At 49.5% G+C, this 24,155-nt stretch overlaps 1 protein-coding gene across 1 annotated transcript in view; it reads right to left on the bottom strand.

Moving 5' to 3' along the window:
* The window catches only part of LOC105300142 (cadherin-23-like), a 93,540-nt gene extending 70,740 nt beyond the window's left edge, over positions 1-22,800 (bottom strand). Inside the window, exons 1-3 of the mRNA XM_023537857.1 lie at positions 22,714-22,800; positions 22,385-22,534; positions 21,738-21,896 (exon numbers count right to left, since the gene is read on the bottom strand). Of these exons, the coding sequence (XP_023393625.1) occupies positions 21,738-21,896; positions 22,385-22,534; positions 22,714-22,800 (396 nt within the window). The remainder of the gene's footprint in view (positions 1-21,737; positions 21,897-22,384; positions 22,535-22,713) is intronic.
* Between the last annotated feature and the right edge of the window lie 1,355 nt (positions 22,801-24,155).

The raw sequence follows: 24,155 nt of genomic DNA, 5'->3' as shown, positions 1-24,155 counted from the left end.
TCCAAACTGTGGCCCATTGGATACTGCACTCTGATATCGCTGACTTCTCCTTGGGGACAGATGCCATCTTCTCTCACAGTTTTAAATACCCTCTACGCTTCTTTCTAGTTTGAAAGTCCCATCCTTCTTTCTTCCTATGTCCTCACGTTTCCCTACCTTTCCCCTCTCTACACACATACCCTTTCTCTCTTCCTCTGTGTTTTGGGCAGCCCCCAATATCTCCCTGTTTCACCCCCTACATGTTCTCATAGAAACCTTCTTTCTCTGTCTGGCTCAGGTAGACCTGATCCTGCTACATACCCATAAAGACACACATACTTGCACCCACCTTCAATTTCAAACAAACCCCACCCCTGTCTCATCCCCTGAGGCCCCTCCACACGCCCTCCCCAGCTACCTGCACGCCTCTCCCCACAGGCCAGCAGCTGGCAGGCATACACTCAATCACTCCCCACCAATGCCTGCACCTCGTCACGCACGCTCGCCCGGACGCCCTGCACAGGGCTTCTGCTCTGAAGCAAGGCGGGCCCAGCTGCCTCCCCAGCAGCCCTGGGTCCCAGCAACACTGGCAGGCTGCGGGCGTAGGCAAGCAGTTCTGCTCCCATGCACAAATCTGCAGAGAAGGGCACGCAGTACAATTTGTTCAGGAAACAATAGCAATGTTTGACATGTCATAAGGATTGATGGAGCAGAAATTTACATGGGAGAATGCATTTTTAAACAGCTCCACAGAGCCCCGGTGCTTCAATGGTAATGCTTTCCACATTCATCATTCGCTGAGCCTCTCTGAATAACTCCTTAAACTACATGAGATTAACTGCACTCTTGCAAGCACTGAGGGGCTGAGGTGGCCCGAGGGAGGCAGGAGACACTCTGCTGGAGGAACACAGTAGCCCAGAGGCTGGGGTGACCTCCGCTTGGCCTGATTAGGCCCCATGAGGCCTGGTCCTCTCCCCTGTTCCCACACTCCCTCTCATGGTGCTGTGGATGAGGATTCCAGCTTTTCTCTAGGATAAGAGGTAGATGCTAATGGCCAGGAAATATCATCTAGTCTGCCCCACACTTCTGGGGAAATGTGTGGTGCCTCAGTTTTCCTTGTCATCTCAGAAGGAAGCTATCTAATCTGAGAAGGAAGCTAGAGCTGACGGGTGAGGGCATGGTGGGTTTTGGGGGTAGAGGAAAGTTTGGCTGGAAGCTGCTGCTCTGAGCACCTTCCAGCACCTTCCATGGGGGCCCCTGGACCAGGGAGAATGGTCACACTCCTGGGAGGATAGAAAATGACGGTGGCTATATAGAAAATTCCTCCCACTGGATTTTGTGTAAGGGATAAGAGAGTGAGTGTTTCAGGTGGGCAGTGGTGCCGGGAAGTAACCAACAGGGTATGAGAGAGATCATGGGGAGGCCATGGAGCACAGGAGGAAAACGAACATCCAGGAGAGCTCCTGGTCTTGCTCTTGGTCTTCTGAACATGCAGCATAGGACAAAGGGTGCTACCTGGGAGGTTGGGGCTGCAAGCCAAGGACAGAAGCTCAGAGCACATGATAGGGTGAAGGAAATGAGTGAGAAGGTATCTAGGAAAGGGTAGGGACTTGACCAGTGGTGGGGGCTGCAGAGAAAGGGAAGAGGGACTTTCCTCCCTCGTGTTCCATTGTGGACCTGGAATCGACACCCATGCCCATGGCAGACATTACTAATTCATCACGGTACTGCGAGCAGAGAAGACGTCACCAGAGAAGCCTTCACGATCTCTCTCAAGCTTGTCTTCTCTACAGCTAATGATTAACTGCCATAATTGAGCTGATTTGAAATGTAAATCAAAGCCACAATGAGATATCACCTCAGACCTGTCAAAATGGCTATTGTCAAAAAATCAACAAATAACAAGTGCTGGCAAAGATGTGGAGAAAAGGGAACCCTTGTGCACTGTTGGTGGGATTGTAAATTAGTGCAGCCATTATGGAAAATAGTATGAAGATTCCTCAAAAAATTAAAAATAGAGCTGCCATACAACCCAGCAATTCCACCTCTAGGTATTTATCTAAAGAAAATAAAAACAATAATTCGGAAAGATATATGCACACCTATGTTCACTGCAGCATTATTTACAATAGCCAAAATATAGAAACAATCTAGGTGTTCATCAATGGATAATTGGATAAAGAAGATGTGACTGACACACACACACACACACACACACACACACAGAGGAACATTACTCAGCCATAAAAAAGGAAATCTTGCCATTTGCAACAACATGGATGGACCTAGAGGGTATTATGTGAAGTGAAATAAGTCAGACAGAGAAAGACAAATACCATATGATTTCATTGATATACGAAGAACCTAAAAAAAAAAAAAATGAACAAATAAAAGACTCATAGATACAGAAAACAAGCTGGTTTGCCAGAGGGGATAAGAGTGGGGGGATGGGTAAAAAAAGATGAAAGGATTAAGAAGTACAAACCTCCAGTTATTAAAAATAAAAGTCATGGGGATGTAATGTATATAGCATAGGGAAAATAGTTAATATTACCATAATAACTATATATGGTATGATGATCACATCGTAAGGAACATAAATGTAGAATCACTGTTACTCACCTGAAACTAATATACAACATTGTAAGGGAACTATACTTTAATAAAAACAAAGTGCCTAGAGCATCTTTGCCATCTCCACTGGACTCTCTACTCTTTGAGGGTCAGAAATGTGCTGCTTCTTGGGGGGCACTGCTACAGGACCAGGCATGAAGGACCTCAAAAATATTTGTGGCTAAGGGCAGAATCACGAAAATACCACCAAAATGGGACAAAGAGATCTGGGTTCTGGTCTAGCTTCTGCCCTAGCCATCTGGCTGTGGGACTTTGAGTAAGACACTGGGCTTGGGGCCTGTAGACTACACAGCCTCCTGACTAATCAGGGTCTACCTGCTTCTACTCTGGCATCAGCAGCTCATCCTCCACCAGAACCAGAGGGAGCTTCTGACAATGTAAGATTCCACTCACCAGCTGAGAAGGCTCCCAGAGCATTTAAGACAAAATCCAAGCTGCCTGCCGTGGCCTTGAGGCCTGATGTGGGCCAGCCCCTGCAGTCTCCGACCGCCTCTGCTAAGCCGTGTCCACTGTTACTCTGTTCCCGCCTTTCAGTCTTTAGGTTCCAACAGGCCAAGCTGGTTTATGCCACATAACCTTTGCACTAGCAGTTCCCTCTGCCAGGAATGCCCTTCTTCAGATCTCTGGAGTCTGGCTCTTTCCCATCCCTGGAGTCTCAGCAGACAGGATTTACATCTGCAAATTTATTTGCATTTGTAAAAGCGCACCCTGACTGTAGCTAGGATAACAGGCTCCTGGGACAGAAACAGGAGGTAGGAGCCGAAGTAGTTATTGCTGTTAAACAAGCAGTGGTGAGAGATGATGGGGGCTTGGATGGGTGGTCAGGGCCATGCTGGGAAGTGGCTGGACTCAGCTGGAGTTGAGAGCTCTTGTTGGTGGACAGAAGCAGTGAGGAGAAGGGCATGGTTTTGGAGCATCTGAGCAAATGTCACTGGCTAACTCTTCCCACCAGAATGTAAGTTTTATGAGGGCAGGACCTGAGTCTGGCTTGTTTCTGATGGATCCCCAGTGCTGGAGGCCCTCGACAAACAGGGGCTGAATGAATGAGATTACATATGATGACGTATGAGGTCCTTTCTACCAGTGATAAGCCAACTGCAGATCCTGAGTAGATAGAGTTTTAGGGTGGGAAGAACACTAGGATGATGATGATGGGGACTGAGGGGGTGGGGTGGAAGACAGGAGAAAGGGAGGAGGGAGAGATAAAAGAAGGAGTGAGGAGGGAAATGGAAAAAAGAAAAAGATCAGAGGAGGAGGAAGAGGAAAAAGGAAAGAGGGGAGAGAAGGGAGGAGGAAGAGGGAGGGAGAGAGAGATCAGAGGAAGAGGAGGAGAGGCATAACCAGAGTAACATCCACTGTAAGCCTCAGTTCCTCATCTGGAAAATGAGGCTAATAACACTCCCTGCCTCGTGGGGGTGGTTGTGAAGATTAAAGAAGGTGCTACACTTAAGATGCTTTAGACCAATGCATGGCACATGGTCCGCATTTCTCAGTGCAGCTAGTATTAGTATTCCCACTCTTAAGTCTAACCGCTCTTTTTCCAGCCTCCAACCCCCAGCAACGGGCCAGGTGGAGGGAAGATGAAGTGGCACCGAGCCCTGCAGGAGGCGGGTGCTCTGGCAGGAGCCAGGCTGGAGCCCCATGTATTAATGTGTCAGTCCTGTGGTGGGGGAGGAGAGATGAGATTCAGGCTGACAGGTGCTCTCAGTGTGTGGGGGTCCCAGCTTGTTTGTTATTGCAGCCAAGGTGTTGTTCCCCTACCCCTTTATTTCTCTTTATTTTATTTTAAAATCTGGAAATAAAAATTGATGGGGAGCAAATTGCTCTGGCCAGAAGCTCTGTGCTTAAAAGAGTCGTCCTGGGAAAGCAATTACAGGGATGTCAAAGGCTGTCAGGGTGGCCAGCAGCTGCCTGTGGTCTGTAGGCCCCTGCTGGGGAGGTGCTGGAGCCAGCCTGGAGGAGCGGTGTGGGCTCCCACCCCCGTGGAAACATGGGCATAACTGAGATCACTGTGTTGCTGAGTGCTGCTACCTTGGGCCTGGCACTGTGTGAGGAACCTGACAGGATCTGTCTCTAATTTGCCCTTAAAACAAGCAGCAAGACAGGGGTCACAATGCCATTTTATAGGAAAAGCAACTCCGACTGATAATAAATACAAAGATGATAACAATAGCTCACTCCCGTTCCGTACTTATTGGGTTCCAGGCATTATTCTGAGAAATCTACGTGGATTAACACATTTCATTTCCACTCCCACTCTAGGAGATAAGTACTAATACTACCGTCATCTTATGGATACAGAGTGTCCAGCCATAGTGGAAGCTGCCAGTGCCACATACAACCCCTAATGCTCACCTCCACCTGCCAAGGGCTGCTGTGCTGGGAGTACTTATGCAGTTCTCGGCCTGTCAGCTTTTTTCCTCAAAGAAGCAGGTGTCATGATGGCATGTCCACATCCCTAGAAACTGCTCTCACTCATTGGGGTTGGGAGTCGATGGACCAATACCCCTGCCTCCTTGCCCCGAGGTGGGATGACTCAGGCACAGCCTCTCCCCCAGATTTCCCAGTGGAACAAGCTCCAGTACCCCCCGTGGTAACTGGCTTCGCAATGTCCCCTCAGTGACCTCATCTTACTTTCCACTCCCACCTGAGTTTCCCAAGTAAACCACCTGTCCCTGAGTCCTTGTCTCAGGGTCTGCTTTGGGTTCCCCAAAGCCAGACCACAGACACAGGCCTCAGGCTGGACACTGGGCACACGAGGCTGAGCCAGACGGTGTACTCCCTGCCCTCATAGCTGCAAGTGGTGCAGGGACAGCAGGTACCGGGCTCAGGGTCCCAGTCAGTCACGGACTGAGCTGAGATCTGAACCCTTGTCTGCCTGACATTCACACACATAAAGCAAAAAGAAAACAAACATCAATCCCACTCCTAACTCTTCCGCAACACTGTCCATTCTCTCATGCTCTTGGGTTTGAGGATGACTCAACTGAACGACTTAAAAAAAATCACATCTGACCATCGAACAAAGAAAACTGGGATGCAGAAAGCCATTTTTGTGGGATGCAGGCGGAGGGGAGGTGGCTAGCTGGCTGGGGGTGAATGAGACATTCACAATCAGAAGGGACTAGGGCCGCTCTGGGGCCAGTTATCAAGGAGGGATTATGTGGTAGAGGATGGGAAGGGGAGGGGGCCAGAGTGGTGTGGGGACAGACACTGTGGGTGAGGCTCAGTTAAGTGTGACCTTATGTTCAGAGGAGATGGAAGGAAGAGGAAAAGACAGTCCAATCAACCCCCTGGGGGTGCAGCCAAATCATAGCTGGGACCGTCTCCCCGCTCCCTACCGCCCTGTTACCGGATCTCAACACTGTACCCCACCCTGAGTCTGCCGCCCTCCCGCTTCTCCTCTACGCGCGTGGGATGTAACAGGCAGCTCCAGGTCTAGTTGGGAAGGTGGGAGAGGCTCCTGGGTGGGGGCTAGTCCCACTCATGTGCCAGGGCACATCCCCACTAGAAGGTGGCTTGGAGTGTGGGTGGCATGCCCCCATGCCTGCTGCCACCGGCAGGCACAGACTGGCCTGGCACGTGCTACTCACTAATGAACCATATTGATTCCACATTCTCTTGTTGTCTCCTTAAATGGCAAGCCACACATCTGAGAGATTAAATACCCACATGATTGCCCACCTGACATCTCCATCACTCCGCCTGCGGGTCCCTAATGAATTTTACAGCCCCTCAATGACAGAAGAAATTAAGGTCAAAGTCCGATGCAGAGACTATAAATCACTCATGATCTCTGAGATGAGCAGAGGGCTGCAGCGTCAAGCCCTCATTCACCTGGGCCAGTCCAGCCCTGGGCTTGGTGAGATACCAGATGTTGTGAGTGTAGGGTAGGGAGGGCGTGCTGGGGATACTCATGCCTGCGAAGCAGCCCTGACAACAGACACTTGGGTTCCCTCGCTCCTCTACCCACTCCACTACCAGTAGTTAGAATGTTCTAACAAGACTGAGAAACTCACTGAGAGGTGAGCAACATATCTCATTTATAAAAACTTGCATGTCGAGGAGTTCAAAACACTTTGGCCGCTCTGTTCTAAAAATGTTCCCAGAATGGGGAGAGGGTTCAACAGCATTCTTTCCATTTTGCTGATAGAAAAAAAGAGGCTTGCAGAGTAAAGAGACTTGGCCAGGATCATTCAGCAAATGGAAGACCTTGATCTCCTGACCCCAAGTTTGCAGGTCTTGTTACAGTGATGCATAAAGGAGTCTTTTGTCTTGGTCTTGTTTTTCCTTGGGTAGGGTATACTCTCTGCAGGTGGCTGGGCAGGCAGAGGGAGCTCTGGCCTTGGGTTCAGTTTGCATTTCCTCATACCTCTTGGTCTCAGTTTTCTTCAGATGCTCAGGGAGGGTTTCAGTCTCTATGAGGCTATGTTGCCTCATGCTTAGGGAAAGGACTTTAGCTTCTTAGAGACAAGGGTTCATGCCTCAGCTCTGTCCCTTCCATGAGTGTGACCTCTGGCAAACACCTAGCTTCTCTGAATCTCAGTGCTCTCACCTATAAAATGAGGAGGCTAATTTCTAGCTTACATGTTGCTGTGGGGATTCAATGAGATAACACTCATAAGATGCTTAGCTTGGTGCCAGGTACTTAATATCGGTACCTATCACTTGTACTTAGCACTTACTCTGTGACATGTACTGTGCTAAGTTCTTTACATGTACTATCTCACTGAACCACCCCCAACAAATCTATAAAGAACCATCATCACCATCATTTTCCAGAAGAGGAAACTGAAGCACACTGAGGTTATTTGGCAGAAACTAAACATCCATGCTCCCTTTCTCAAATTAATAGAAACCATGGTTTTTAGGTGGCACAGCACTATCTGTCTAATATACGATACTTTCCAGCTTCCTTTGCAGATAAGTACAGCCACATGACTAAGTTTTGGCCAAGGAGATAAAAAGCAGAAGTTTGCAAGGCATTTTTAGGAAGTCTCCTTAAAAGGGAGAGAGTGCCTTCTTTACTTCCTCTATTCTGCAGCTTGGAATACGAATGTGAAGGCTGGAGCTCTAGCAACCATATTAGACTATGAAGATGAGGGATGGTAGAAAAGAGTTTGAAAGAGCTACCCAAAGCTGTTCCCCTCTAAACTACTTTTACATGGAAGAGAAATACACTTCGATCATGTTTAAGCAACTATCGGAGGTTTCTGTTACTGGTAGCTGTATTGGGTCATTGCTGATACAAATAACCTATTCAAAGTCATAGAGCTCAGTAATGGCTAAGTCAGGATAAACCTGGGTGGTTTAAGTCTAGAATCTGGGGATTTTACTACTGTCTCTTGTAGTAAGCATTTGGGAAACATGAATTGATATCATCATTGTCATTGTTACATAGTAAAGCAGAAAAAGCTCCTTCTAGAGATGTTCAAACAGGTAACCATGCATTAGGTGGTCATGAAATCAATATAGTGGGTCATGACTAGCATTAAAATAAATCGAATAGAAAATAAAAAGTAGTAGAGTAAAAAATAGACATTGATGAAAAATTTGAGGAAGACACAAATAAATGGAAAGGTAGTCCATGCTGATGGATTGGAAAATTAATATTGTTAAAATGTCCCCAAAGCAATCTACAGATTCAATGCAATCCTTATGAAAATTCTAATGGCATTTTTTGCAGAAATAGAACAAACAATCCTAAAATTTGTATGGAATCACAAAGACCCCCAATAACCAAAGCAATCTTGAGAAAGAAGAACAAGATGGAGGCATTACATACCCTGATTTCGAACTATATTATAAAGCTAGAGCAACCGAAACAGTATGATATGGGCGTAAAAACTGACACATAGATCACTTAGACAGAATAGAGAGCCTAAAAATAAACCCACACATACATGCTCAATTAATTTGTGACAAAGGTGCCAAGAATATATCAATGGAGAAAGGACAGTCCCTTCTATAAATGATGTTGGGAAAACTGAACAGCCACATGCAAAAGAATAAAACTGGACCACTATCCTGCACCATACACAAAAATCAACTCAAAATTGATTAAAAATTTGAATGTAAGACTTGGAACCATGAAACTCCTAGAAGAAAACACAGGTGGGAAGCTCTTGACATTGGTCTAGGCAATGAATTTTTGGATTTGACTCCAAAAGCAAAGGCAAAAATAAACAAGTGGGACTACATCAAACTAAAAAAGCTTCTGTACAGAAAGGAAACCATTAACCAAATGAAAAGGCAACCTACCAAATGAGATATTTGCAAATCATATTCTGATAAGAGGTTAATATCGAAAAATAGATAAAGAACTCACACATCTCAATAGCGAACAAACAAAAAAATCCCCAATCCAATTAAAAAATGGATCTAGGATCTGAATAGACGTTTTACCAAAGAGGACATACAGATGCTAGCAGGTACATGAAAAGGCGCTCAACATCACAAATCACTAGAGAAATGTAAATCAAAACCATAATGAGGTATCACCTTACACTTTAGAATGACTATCATCAAAAAGACAAGAAATAACAAATGTTAGTGAGGATGTGGAGAAAAGGGAACCCTTGTGCATTACTGGTGGGAATGTAAATTGGTGTAGCCACTATGGAAAACAGCATGGAGATTCCTCAAAAAATTAAAAGTAGAACTACCATATGATCCAGCAATTCCACCATTGAATAGTTATCTGAAGAAAATGAAAACACTAACTCGAAAAGATATCTGTACCCCCATGTTCATTGAAGCATTATTCACAATAGCCAACATATGGAAACAACCTGTGTCCATCAACGGATAAATGAATAAAGAAGATGTGGTAAATATACACAATGGAATATTATTCAGCCATAAAGAAGGAAATCTTGCCATTTGCAACAATATGCATGAAACTCCAGGACATTATGCTAAGTGAAATAAGTCAGAGGAAGACATATACCATATGACCTCACTTATATGTGCAATCTACAAACAAAACCGAGCTCATAGATACAGGGAAAGGATTTGTGGCTGCCAGAGATGGTGGTGGGGGGTGGGGATGGGTTCAAATGAGTGAAGGTAGCCAAAAGATTCGAACTTCCAGTTATAAATTAAATGTCATGAAGATGTACTGTACAGTGTGGTGACTACAATCAATAATAGCGTATTGTGCATTTGAAAATTGCTAAGAGAGATCTTAAAAGTTCTCACAAAAAATGAAATCTAGAATAAAATAGAAAATACTGGAGTGTATTATTGCATGTAGCAAGGAAGTATTGTCCTAGATATGAATGTGTGTGTACATCCTTGGTCATGACGTTAAATGTAGTTTTTGTTATGGATCATGGTTAAAAAAATTTTTTTGAAAAACATTGAACACATCAATAGGCATATGGGACTTTGAGCCACTCCAAAATTAAGCTGGCAGAACTACAGCTGTCATCCCCTCCTACAGGGATTGTGTAGTAAGATTAAGCCGCCCCAAAACCACAGGCTCAGCTTAATTTCCCCCTAAACCTCTGTGCCGATCCCCTGCCTAGACCCCTGCCCAGATCCTCTTTCTGTTCTCAGCCTTTCTCCCAATTGCTTCCAGGAGAAACTCTCAGACCTAGGCCCTGATGGTTGCTACAGGCCCATCTCTCCCATCACCCCATGCCAGGGCTCAATCTTTCCAGCACATGACACAGGTGGACTTCGTACAGGCATTTGGTTTGTAGCACTTATGACTTCATTTTTGCCCTGGCTACTCTTATAGCTACCCATTGTCCCCTTGCCCAGGGGGTCCATTTTCTTCACTCTGGTGTCCTCTGAGCAACTATCTGAGCAGGAACAATTAGCAGCTAACCTACTGAAGGGTGATTCTGACAGGTGCAGAGAATTACAGGATCTCTGCGTGGGAAGGGACTGACTGGGGGGCAGGTAGTCACATGTTGCCACAGGAGGTCTTAGAGAGTGTCCAGCAGAACATCTTTATTTTATGGATGAGAACGCCGAGGCCGCAGGAACCAGGACCTGCCAGGGACCTGACTGAGCTGCTCTTGGAGCCTCCCAGGCCAGCACGCAGCCCATCTCCCCAGACTCTGGAGATGGCTGATTCCAACAACAGGCTGGAGCCCAGCGTGGGAGTGGGTACCTGATGGTGACTGGCAAACAGGAGGGAGATCTAGGGGCTCTGGAGTCTGACAGACCCAGGTTCGAATCCCGGCTTGGCCACTTACTAGTTGGCTGATGCTGGGCAGGTTACTTTCTCTGGACCACCGTTTCTTTCTTCTGCACAATGGCACAGAAGAGATGAGTAGCATACTGTGAAATGCTTGGCATTTACTAAGTTCACGACACCTGCCAACCAGGCTTGTGGTGATGAACAAGTACCCTCTTGGGCAAAGATCAGCAGCAGAGATGCTCCTACCAAGGATGGGGGATTCTGGAGGCACCAGTGAGGGAGGCCTCGAAGGCTCGACAGGCCATGGAGCTTCAGATCAATTTGCCAAAAATCAATTAGTTGAGTGACTAAGTGGCTGGAAACTGTCAGACCTTAAAGTCTGGGAAAATCTACTTCGGGGGCTGAGGTGGGGGAGCCCCAACTCTCCATTCAGACCCAGGCCTGAGCCCACCAAAAGAAGCCCCCTGCGGCCTCCCAACCCAGAGTCCCTGCCTTGGCTCTGTCCAGAAGCCCAGCGTGGCTATGGGCAGGCAGCAGCCAGCTGTGTACTTTTTTTCTCCTTAGCACCTGTCCTACCTCTTTTTCCATCCCATTTCAGTTTTACGAATTGATATTTAGATTAAAGAGATAAACACAGCCGAAGAGCACTGAGGCCTGACAGACAGAGGAACTCGGACCGTCAATCACCGCCAGCCAGCTCTGCTTCCTTCCAGCTCCTGGCTGGCACTGTACTGGCTCCCTGATTAGGGATGAGCCCAAGAGCAGATTAAAGGGGCCCAGAAATACAGCCTAGACACCCCCAAAATGGAGGAGGGTGTGTCTATAAAGGCCTTCCAGGCCAGCTTGGGAGCAAGGCTGTGGTGACCTATGTACCATTTACTAGTGTCTGTCTCTGTCTTTTTCTTCCCTGCCTGGTGACTCCCCCACCCCCCACCCCCCACCCCCAACCCTCCCCAGGCTGCAGATAAAGAATTCAATTTCCTTTTAAACGGTGGGAAAATTGGAAGAGATTTTGTTCTGTTTAAGCACAGCTGGAGTCTCAGGTCTCAAGGGACTGGAGAACAATGAGATCAATTAAGATACCCAGGGTGAGGGGTGTCAGGAGGGGGTGGGTTGAGAGAACACAGGTAGGGGGGCCAGAGGGGGAAGACGGGCCAGAGGGGGAAGACCCAGGCCTGTCAGGAAGTCCAGCTTCCACTCTTCCTTGCATTGACCTTTCTGTTGGCTTTTGCTGAAGTCTCTGGATGGGGCCTACACATTGGGTTGTGTTATCATCTCCCAGACTTGCTAATAACTTGTGTTGGCAATTTCTGTCACCAGCTTTATACAATGATAGAATAGAGTTGAACCAATGCTATCAGAAGAGGGAGAGGCCACTGTTCTAGAACAGCACAGGTAGCCCCGGGCGCCCAGCACGCAGCAGGCGCTGGTACCACCATCGGCATTTGCTGTGTGCAGATGGGGGACTGCGACCTTTCCATGCACGATTCCACAACACCTCTGAGATAGGAGTTATTCTTCCCATTTTATAGAGGAGGGCTGAAACTCAGGGACAGCCAGTAACCTGCCCGACGCCAACCTGTGGTAAGAAGCTAAGGCAGAACTCCAACCCAGGGCTGTTTGCCCACTTTAGTGTTTGCGAAGGTACAGGGCCCACCAGGCAGTCAAGTGGAGATGAGATGGAGGGACCTTGCTGGGTGAATGGTGAAGCCGGTGCCCAGACCTGAGCATAAGCTGGAAGAGGAAGGTATGTCAGAAAGACTCTAGAATATTCCACTTTTCCCCCTGCACTGCCACCTGCGTGGGTGGAGCAGGCATCTCTCGCCTGGTCTCCCAGCTTCCACCCTGTCTCCCCAACTCCCATTCTCCACATAGCAGTTACAGTGGTGATCCATCAAGTCTCCTTGGCTCAGTCACCTATGATGGCTCTTTGTCCTAGGCAGTCGCCTCTCTGTCCTCTCTGCATATCCACCTGTACCGCCAGGCTCTTGTCTGGAAGCCTTTCACCTGCAGCTCCCTCAGCCTGGGGCAGCCCTTTCCCGGATCCCCGCCCCCACCACAACCCCTAAGCTTCCCTCAAGGCTCTATCTAATGTCGCCTTCTGTGAGAGGCCTGCTTTCCCTGACCACTTGAGAGAACATAGTAACAATGCCACTGGGGGCACTCCCCACCCTGCTCAGCTATATTTTTCCCCATGGCGCGTGTCCCCATCTGACGTGTTCTGTATTTCTTTGTTCATTTTCTCCTGCTCCTGAAATGTGCAGGGCTCTTTGTCTTGTTCACTGCCATCATTCCACACCCTTGATAAATAATCACTGAATGAAGGAGTATGGTAGTTGCATCTGGGGGCCCAGAGGGTGCAGAGTCCTGCTCTGGGAGGGACAGTGGGAACGCCTTCTGCAGGGGAGACACAGGGGCTCACAGAGGGCCCCTGGCTTGCCCAGGAGCAGCTAAGGAAGCAGGGTCAGCTCCCACTCATCTGTCTGCAGAGCCCACGCTGAGGAGCTGGGTGTACTTCAGCCTTGATCTTGTAATCACATGTCCTGATTGGGACCAGGATGCCCAGGGGATCTTGGAATTTGGTGGCCATTATACAATCCAACACCCCACCTTTGTTCCTGGGCTGGAATCTGCATCCTCAGACCCTGCCTGACCTAGAAGGGGCCTCAGAAAGCATCAGTTTACACTCTCATGGATGCTCTAGAGCCCAGGGTCAAATTTACTCTGTGCTGCATGTCAGGGGTGGAGAAGCTGAGATAGAGAATCTGCCTTCGGAAAGTTTCCACTGGAGTGGGGAGGAAAGGACATCAGCCACAAAGTCCCTAATAAGACTGGTGAGAGCAACCAAGGGAAGCAAGGTGGAGGGCATGCAGGGAGGAGGGCGAGGACCTTGGGTGATGTGGGCACATGCCTGTCACTAGGGGGAGGGCTTGTTATGGGGAGGCTGCCAACTGGACTGGCCCATAGGATCAGCAGGCTTTTGACAGTCTCAGGAGAAAAGGGGAGAGAGGTAGAGAGTTGTGTGAGCAAATACAGGGGGTTGTACAGGGAGTTGGGGAATCTGGTTGGGCTGGAAAACGGATGCCGTAGGATAGAGGGGTGGAAAGCAGCTCCGGGCCGGGCATAGGGGCTTTGAATGCCAACCCAGGCACTGGAACTTTCCTGGCCAGGGGGTGCCTGGAGGCAGCAGGGATTACTCTTCTCCCTCCTTTCCTACCACTATTCATGGAGAGCTCTTACCAGGCTGAAAATGGGATTTGAAGGGTTCCCTTTCTTCCGCTCATTTTTGTACAATATCCGGGAGGAACAGAGGGAACTTGCTGTCTCCGGCTCCATGCTCACATGACATCTCAGTAAAGGATACTGAATTGGAATGAGCTCTGAATGCTTACAAAACATCTACGATTATGTAATTTTTTTGATATTCTTCCCACTGAGAGTTGGGGCGCATCTCTAATCCCTCTCCTTGAATTTGAACTTGCCTAGTGACTCAATATAACCAACAGAATTCACCAGAAATGAATATCATGTGACCTGTAGGCTAAGTCAGAAAAGGCCACACAGCTTCTGACTGGTTCTCTTGGGATGCTGGGTCCCCAGAGGCTTCCTCTGAGGTGCTTCCACTCATGCCTGAGATGCCTATGCCATGTGGAGAGGCCACATGTAGGTTCTCAGGTGACAGCCCAGCTGAGTCAGTTCTTTAGCTGGACCAGCCTAGGCACCACACATGGGAGGGAGAAGCTTTCAGCTATTGGAGTCACTCCCAGATTTTGAGGAGCAGAGAAGGGCCCTCCGCTGAACCCTATCTATATTCCTGAGCCTCCAAATCCAAGAGCATAAGAAAATGGTTGTTGCTTTGTGCAGCCTAGTTTGGGGTAGTTTCTTATGCCACAATTGAAATGGAAACAAGCTCCGTGGCCCTTGCTCAGAGTGTGGCACAAAGGAAGCATGTACTGAGTAAGTGCTGACTGAATGTGGGAATGGAGGAAAACAGGGGAGAACCACTGAGTTCCTTGGGGCAGAGAATTATGACGCTCCTAGAGTCAGGACAAGCTACGTAATTTGCAGGGCCTAGTGCAAAACGAACATGTGGGGCCCCTTGTACAAAAATTAAGAGTTTCAAGATGGCAACAGCAGAGCATCAAACCAAGTGTGAGACCTTCCAAGTCCAGATCTCTAAGCAAATGCCCAGGCCGCATACCCATGAAGCCAACCTTCCTGTTTCATCTGCTGTCTGCCTCCAAGAGTCCTGGTCCTCTCCTGTGTCCTTATGTAAACTTTCTGTCTTCTGCTCCCTGAGGCTGGGGCCTGAGTGTTAGATCCCCGGGGTTGGGCACAGACAAGAACTCAACCAGTGTGTCAGCTTGAGAGGAGCTGGTGTCCAGTCAGTGAAGTCGGACCCAAAGGCAGACAATACTGAAACTCACACACCTAAGTTTTAGAGCCACTGACCCTCAAATAAGATGGAGTCTGTGGCAGATAAGAATATAAACGACAGCACTAGCAATCACAGCTGTCATTTACCCAATGTGGTCTAATGTGCCAAGTGCTCTAAATGCTCCGTCTCTCTTAATCACGGTGTAGATAGTATCATCATGCCCATAGCAAACTCTGGGCACTGAAGGTCAGACACAGGCAAGCATTGACCCAGGCTCACAGAGCAAGGTTTGAATCCAAGTCTCCCTGGTTTCAAAGTCTTGCTCCCAGCCAAGGTTCCCTCCAGCAGGTGTTGATGCAACTGGGAGGTGCTCCCTCATGTTGCAGAGCAGCATGCCTTTCTGCAAGGAGCCAGAGGTTACTAGGGAGCACCACCTGAGACTGAGGCAGGGGACTGGTCTTCCCTGACCACCTGGCTGGGCCATCAGGTTCCTAGCACCTGGGTGAGGCCCATGTTAGACTCCTTGCATTCAGCAATATAGTGGTGGTGGTAGTGGGGGGTGTTCTCTGAGCCTGCAGGATGAAGGAGCCCCACGGATCACCAAGCTGGGGAAGAGACTCTGTGTTTTACATCTACTAAGATTGAGGCTGCCCTTCGCCAAGGTCAGCCTGGAGCAGTGACATCACAACACACCTTTTCCTTTTGGTGTCAATGGTATTCACTGCGAGTGGAGGAGGGAGGTAGGAGACGAGCAGCAGCAGGGCTGTCTCTGCTGATGTTGTAGAGGGTGCAGAAGCAAGGCTGGACCAAGGGGCAAAGCCTGTCAGCTCTAGGAGCAGGGAGGTGAATGCCTTGGGAATTTCCAGAAAACTTCCAAATGGGGCTGGGAGAGGGACGGGCACAGCAGATGAGGGAGCTCTGGAGGCCGGTGAGTGAGTGACTCTAGAGGGGCAGGAAGAATGTCTGTGTCACAGAGAGTGAAACTAAACAAGAGTGACTCCCCTTTCCTCTTAGGCACAATGAGTTGGAATTAGAGACTCTGCAGAGCCAGAGACTCTGAAGCAGCAACTGGCCCAATCACCTCACTTTATAATGAAGGCACTGGGGTCCCAGAGGCTTATTGACTTGCCCAGGTTACATTGCTGCTTGGGGCAGGGCCACGACTCCAAGCGTGGTAACCCCACTCCACGAAGTCTCAGCCAGGAGGTTTGGCTTGACTTGCTGACATTTTCTGGGTGCGTGCCTGGTCAGGCTCTGTGCTGAGTGCCTTCACATACTGTTCCACTCAGTTCTCACAACAGCTCTCTCAGATAGGATCCTATCAGGGTGTTCCCCACACCTTCACCCCACCCCAGGTCACAGAGGAGGAAATGGGCTCAGCATCCCGTCAAGCGTCCACCTTGGCAGAGCTGGGCTTGTACACAGGCTGGAGGGCAGCTAGATTGGGGTCCTTTAAGGCCAATAATAAAAACCACTCCTTCAGTCTGTCAGCCCTTAACTATTTCCACCCACATCACCACAATGGGGTCTCCCAAAAATCTAGCTATGTGGGCTGGGCAGGCACTTCATGGGAAGAAAACTCTCCAGAGGATGGACCCTGTCCATGATGGTACCAGCCTCTCAAGGAAAGACTGCGAAGAGGGGCAGAGAGGGGAGAGAGGAGCCATGCCTTTCAGCCCCCATGGGGTCACTCTGTCTGCCTGGAGCTGATGACAGGTACCGAATCTCTGGGCTGAGCAAATCATGAGCTTGTGGCCCTGGGCCATACACCTGCCCATTCAGGGTTATGCACCTCTCCTTCTTGCTTTGATTCCTCTACCTGGAGAAGAACGCTGTCTGATCTGAAAGTCCATCATCTGCCCATTCCTGCTATGCCACAACTCCCTAGAGCAGAGAAAGGCGGCTTTGGAATGCAGTAAGACCTGCCCTAGCAGTAACTTCCCTGACTGGATGCCTCAGGGACACAGAATAAATCTGGGGACATGAGCCCTATACTGCAGGAGGCCAGGCTGGCTCCTTGTACATCCTAGGTACAATCTCTGTCAGCTTTTTTCCCAAGTGTCTGCCAGGATGAAATAGGTAAGAGAATGTGCATGGTTTGATACAGGTCTTCTGTACTATCTGAATAGCAGTCCACTGGTTATGTTTGGGGTAGGTAGAATTCAGGAGGAAGAGAAAGTTGAGCCCTATCTGCCTCACAAGAGCAGGAATCTACCTTCCTGCACAGTACATCTCTCTCACTGGATTCTAGCCACAGGGCCTTTGCACATGCTAGTCCCTCTTTCTCCAATCTGCTTCCCTCCCCTTGCTCCCCTGTTAATGACTACTCAGTTGCCACTTCCTCAAGGAAGCCTTCCCTGACCACGGTCAAATTCAGGCGCCCTGTTATAGGTGTTCGTAACTCCCTGATCTCTCCATCATAGCAAGTAATACTTCGTGTAGAGGTTCACCTTTTTAGTATGAACATCATCAGGCTCTCTCTGGAGACTGTGAACATCATGAGGGCAAGACTCACATCACCACGGTGTCCTCAGGGCCAAGTGCCTGACACAATGTAAGTATTCAAAAAATTTTGAATAAATGAATGGTTCTATTGCTTTCCTACTGTCCAACATCACCCACAAACCCTGCTAGGCCCCAGGTACCAATTGGTCAGGCTGTGGGGCTGCCCCAAGCTCAGCAGAATCCCAGGAAGACATCCAGTGGTCTTCCCACCTAACTCCTGTTGTCAGGTCAGAAGGCGGGATGGGAAGGCGGAAATCAGAGCAGCCTGGGTATGAGAGGGGAACTAGACAATCTAGAGGATGGGGAGCCACCAACATTATACAGGAACCTGCATGCTCACAGGTGTATTACATACACACACCCGGATGCATATAGTTACATCATAAGTACATGCAGAGACACAAGAGCATGCCTGTGTGTGTGCATACACACAGCTCTCACAAACATACCTCACATGCCCCCCACACATACGTGGGTACATAAAACCTGTACATTCATCCCATGGGGTCACCCTTCAGAGGACCATCTCCCACCGACATTCATCCTGCCTCCCCGCTCCTTCCAGGAAGCCTTTCCTAATGAAGACAGCTCTGGGCTGCCTTGGGATTCCTGCTTCTCTGGTTAAAGTACTCAGGTCTCCCCACCCTGGTCTTCCTATCAAAGTTGTTCACCTCTGACCCCTGAGTGGCTTGGGACCCAGAGAGTTAGAAATTCACCTGATAGTGCCAGAGGTTCTTGAGGGTCCAGAGTGTAACCCAGGGACACAATGCCTGGAGCAACCCTGTGGCCTGTCCACCTGAGTCCTGCAGAAAGCACTTTCCAGCTCCTCTCTTTACCCTCAACTCTGAACATGACTGAAAAGACAGGCTCAATGGTCCAGTGCAGAGCCTTCTAGACGGGCAGCCTAGTGGTTAAGCCTGTGGCTTGGGGTCAGACATTCTTTTTGTGAATTCCAGTTCAATCACTTACTATCCTTGGGGCCCCGAGCAAATTATTTAACCTTCCTACATACCTCAGTTCCCTCCCCTGTACAATAAGAATGACAGCATCTACTTCGGTTAGAAATAACGTGTCAAGTGTGTGGTTTACAGCTAGTCCTCAATAACAGCTGTTGAAATGACTGTTATAACAACAGTAGCAGCCCTTGCAGGTCATCTCAGCTATCCCTCTGCCTCTGGGCATGAATGTCTCAGGCACTAGGTCTAGAAAGAACCACAGGCCATTTTAATCCATCTTGTTCATTTTACAGATGAGGTCTTGAGAAGGGAAGCGGCCTCTGCTCCAGTCATCTGAATCGGCGTTCAAGGTCATCTTTGAAATCTAGACCCCGCTCTTTCTCTTCCACCACTGGAAACTCATTTTGTTATGACTGTGGACTATAAGGGCCTCAAAACCTGGGCTGGGGGAGATCCAGGAAGCAGGGAGGCAAGAAGGTCCAGCCCTTCCACCCCTGCTGGGACTCCCAGGCTGGAGGTGCCAGGCATCCTCCTGTTCTGCCTTCCCTGCCCTACTATGAAACTGCTGCCTTCTCCCAGAACAGACGATGAGCCATAGAAACAGGCCGTGCCAGGGTGGGGGTTAGGGAGGCCCCTTGCAGCAGGCTCTGCCCCAGCCTTCGGTGAAAATTAAAACATTTTCTTTTTCTTCATAATTTTTTTCTGACACAAGTGCCCATGAAACATTTTAATAACATCCCAGAAAAGGTCAGGGAGAAGGAATTTCACAGTCCCTGAGCAGGCAGCTATAACTTCAGCTCCTCCTGAAGCAAAGAAGGTGAAGAAATTGAGCTGACCTGGGTCTGAGTAGAGAACGGCAGGGTGGCTGTGTGTCGTGTGGCTGTGAAATTTACTACCTGCTAGGAGCTCTGGGAGCACCTGGGGGAGACTGGAAGATGATGATGGGTAGGGGTCACATCCATTGCTCACATATCTTGACAGCAGCCTTGGGTGGGGGGTGGTCTCGTGCCCATTTTCCAGATAGGAAATAAGAGCTCTTAGAGGTGACATGGCTTGAGCAACACAGCAAAGACAGCAAGACCAGGACCTATGCTGTTTCACTTTAGGTCCTGAGTAACTTTAGGTACACGACCCTGCTGCTGGAGCTTAACATTGGGTGAAATGGCACCCTTGTATCTACACAATTCCATTAACTCTAGGCTAGGGGGTTGAAAAGGAGGTGGGGGCAAGGCTTGGACAGATGCAGGAATTAGAGGCTGACCAGATGAACTGGCCCTGGACAGAGACCCTCAAGCGACCACAGAGGCGGCTGAACTCATCTGCTAACCACCTCAAGGACGCCTGGGAGAGAACTACAGAAGGGGTCATGGGCACTGGGCAGGGGGTCCACACAAGCCCAGAACTGCCCCAGTGCTTGAGGAAACAGTTTTGAGGACTTAGTCTCCAGTACTAACCCGAGATGGGATTGGGCCTGACACATCGTCCTTGGCACCAGCAGTTGGCCACCAGCCAAGAGGTATGCCTTCCTACACACCTTACTCCTGCTCCACAGGCTCTCGCAACCCTTCCCCAGGGCCACAAAAACTCGGGACTGCAAAGTGAAACACTCTATCCCCAGCAAGAACACCAGGAAGAAATTACCTAGACACCCACCCCGCCAAACCTGGACCTGACGCCTGAACCCTTTGCCACATGGTCCCAGGCCTGTGGGGGTGGGGCTTCCTCCTCCTATGCCCTTCACTTTGACATTCAAAGGTGGCTGGGGAGCTGAAGACACTTTCTTTGGCTTCAGAAGTCCCAGCCCCTATGGCTACAGGAGGGTCCATGGGGTCTCAAGTGCCAGGTGACTGCAGGGAGTACCTTGTGAAAGCCAACAGTTAGGAGCTGGAGAAGCAGGGGGAAGAAAATAGCCATGGCAGACTTATTGTTTACGTGTGACAGCCTGCCTAGCTAAACATCTGTTTGAAATATTAATAACTGTCAGATGGGAAGGGCCTGGGGGCTCAATACAGTTTCATACCATCTGTCTGTAAAGTAAACACACTTCAGAGTAGGGGGTCTGGGATCAGCAGGCAATGTCTCGCTTGGCATGAGGATGGAGCAAGAAGCAGAAGCTATCAGAGTAGACAGGGAGGGGCAGTGGTGAGTTAAACGCCAGAATATTTATTGAGCACCTACTATGGGCAAGGCCCTGAGCTTGTGTAATACACCTCTACCACTTTGATCTGTTCTGCAACCAATCCTCTTTCTTCTTATAACAGAACTTCCTTTGAAATTGTCCCCTCCCCATTTTCAGCCCATATAATTTGGATGGGGCTGACCCCAACTCCTGGCTCAACTATGGGGAGTATGACCCATCTCTGGTCTATCAGAATCATGGGGACTGGCTCCAGAATAGCTCAAGAGCTGGGTGATTAAGAATCAGCTCTAGAGCTTTTGCTGGAACTACTGAAAAATAATTTTTTCCCCACTAGGGTTGATAAATTGGTAAGAGGTAAGCCTAGGGGTGCCGGTGTAAAAATGCAGAGCCCAGTCCTGAAGTCAGATTCCTGCTCAGCTGAGTGCCTGGATGCAACTATGGCTGAAATCACTTATACTTTGAGTTACATGAGCCAATCCTTCTTTGCTTGAAACACTGAGTTTCTATCTCTTGCAACCAAGAATACTGACTGACACAAATGGACACTGGAAGGGGCCCCTTGTCAAAGTCCAAGCCAAGGGCAGCTGGAGAAGCCAAGTGCTCTCAAGTAGCCCACTCTTTCCTGGTGTCTGCGTTCAGATAGGGAGGGCCACCCTCCCCAGAGATGGCTGATACCCGTCCCCACTAGAGAATGCTTCCAGGGCTCCTGGCCCACCCAGGCGCAGTCCCTCTCACGGACAAGGCAGAAAACCAAAGTGTCCTTGGCCCAATCTCATCCTCTCTCAGGCTGGCCCCTTTTCCACATTGCTGCCCTGGCCAAGACAGCCCCATTGAGAAGAGTCCAGATGCCTTCATACACCAACACTACTATCTCTGGAGGGTTAGGGACACCCCCTTCTGTGACTGCCTAGGCTCCATGGGCAAAATCCCTCTGGCTGCCTCTCCATGGTTGGGCCTGGAGCTCGGTGGCCCTGCAAGAGAGTGGGGACTCACCAGGACTGTCAGCACAGAGGTTCCCACGGTGACGTTCTCATACAAGCTGATGTTGTACAGTGGCTGGCTGAAGATGGGCCGGTTGTCATTCTCGTTGATGAGGGTAATCTTCACCTTGGCATAGCCCACATGGTCAGGCACACTCTCGTTGGCAAAGAGCTGTGTGTGTAGAGCAGGGCCTGGGTGAGCTCCTACATGCTACCTGAACCCTCATCTCCATAAGTCTGCCTAGGACAGGGCCTTTGCTGGTCCCGACCCAGAGCACCTGTGTGAGTCACTGCTCATCCCAAGTGTGTACTACTGTGAATCCCCGCATTATTGCTCATAGGACTAGGGTGGCCATTGGTTCTGCTAGGAGGGAGGGGCTGATGGGGGGTTGGGCTGGCAGGGGCTGGACAGTAGAGTTCCTGCTGGGTTTCTGAGGCTGTGACAGTGCCTGGTAGAACTCCACTCAATTCTTGGACATTTCCTTTTTCTTGTAATGGGAGGCTCGCCTCAGCCCCTGCTGTAGCTCAGCGGGCTTCTCTGAGTCAGATCCACAAGGAAAGGTGGGGAGAAGTGGAAGGGGGGTTTAATGGGATGGCGTGATCCCCTACCTCGCCTGAAATCCCACCACCCAGCCAAGGAGACAGTGAGTGAGGCCTTACGTCAAAGTCGTAGCGGTCCACGGTCTCATAGTCCAGAGGGATGGCCACCCGGATGCGAATGTCTGCCTTCCCTTGTACAGAGGTGGGGGAGATGATGAAGTGGTGGGAGTTGTTTCCTACCAGGTACACCTCAAACATGCTGTTCAAGCCCTGGGTCAAGAATGGAGGAGAAATCAGTCAGCAGGGGTGCAGGAGGCCAAAGACCTGAGTGCAGCTGGTGGGACAGAGCTGCTTTGGTATGGTAGGTAGGTGAGGTGCAGGGGCTGGAGCAGGGCTGTCTGACCTCTAACCCCCAGTGGCCCCAGCCTCCTGACCCTTCCCCTACCCACATCTAGGCCCTCTAAAAATCTCCAGCTCTTTTTGCCTTCATCATCCCGTTGGATGCCTACAACATCCTTGCAGGTGGTTTGGTTCATCTCTTACTCCTTTACTCTGTCCCCGAGACCCAAGTGGGAGGGATCTGCCAGCTATAAGACCCAGCAGGGAGATAGAAGAAAGAGATCAGAAGGGAGTAGAGGGGAGAGAAGGAAATGTCTATGATAAGTAGAGAGGAGAGAAGGAAATGTCTATGTAAGCCTGGATAGGAGAGGGTACAAGCGACAGAGAAGGACACTGCTTCTCCCCATCCTCCCTCTGAATCAGGGAGAACGCTGTCTTGGAATGGGAATAATCCCACTGGCTGAGTGGCAAAGTAAATCTGTGTGGCCCCACACTGTGGCCGGCCCATTGTGGCCTGGAGGACACTGGATCCCAGACTGCCAGAGCTACCATGCCCTTCACAGGTTCTGCTAAGGCTCAGCAGCTCAAGTCCATAGTTTCAGGTGATGGGGGTGGGGGTTGCTCACACTAGGTCAGGTGTTTCTGATCATCTTAACCAGGGTCAGGGCTTGTGGAGCCCTCAGATGCTGCCTGGCTCATCCTCACACAAAGTGTGTGATGTCTCCATGCCAGCTAAGTCCCCAGATTAGGAGGCGGAGCCACTGATGAATATGGGAGACACAGCAGAAGTCTGGCCTGCTCAGAAAGTGATTTAACCTCTTCAATTTCCTGCACAAAAGGGAGGATTACCCCCAAATAACACCCCAACCTAGACGGGTAACCTGTGGTTTGTAACCAACCAGTCAAGAGCCTCTCCTGAGCCCTATTGCGGATACCCAGTAGGTTACTGATCTGGGCTCTCAGCGGCCCCTGTTCGTCCTCCATTACCCACCCTTGGCCCAGTCCCCAACACAGCCCATCTATGCACGTTTCTGTGGAGCTGGGGGCTGGCAAGGGAAGCATGCCTCTCTTCTTGGTTGCCCAGGGATATTGAGGGGCTCCCTTCTAGAACCTGTTTCTGCTGAGAGGGGGACAGCTGAGCAACGCAGAAGCCTGGAAATGATGCCAAGGAGTTCAGCCAGGAATGACACCCTCAGCAAAGAAAGAGGTCACTAGATTCTTACACTCCTGGAGCTATCCCATAGGCATTCAAATATATTTGTGGAATGAATGCATGTTAACATTTACCTCTCAGTCTCTTGAGTTTTTTTTTTTTTTTTTTCCATTTACAACTACAAATTATCAAAACAAGGGCACTTCCTATATTGAGCCTTTTCTCAGGGCCTGGAAGTAAGCCCATGCCCTGTCACTGGTTCACTGGGTTTGAATGGGGAGATGGGAGGGGAGCTCCCTTAGCCTTTCCTGCCAACCAGGCAAGCAGCAGGGCCTCCAGGGCCTCCAGAGCCCTCAGCCCAGAGCGGCTCCCACGGATTGTGCAGGCAATGCTCCTCTG

The sequence above is a fragment of the Pteropus vampyrus genome, unplaced genomic scaffold (genome assembly GCF_000151845.1).
Source record: "Pteropus vampyrus isolate Shadow unplaced genomic scaffold, Pvam_2.0 Scaffold202, whole genome shotgun sequence".
Taxonomy (NCBI): Eukaryota; Metazoa; Chordata; class Mammalia; order Chiroptera; family Pteropodidae; genus Pteropus; species Pteropus vampyrus.
This window is presented reverse-complemented; position numbering and strand designations above follow the sequence as displayed.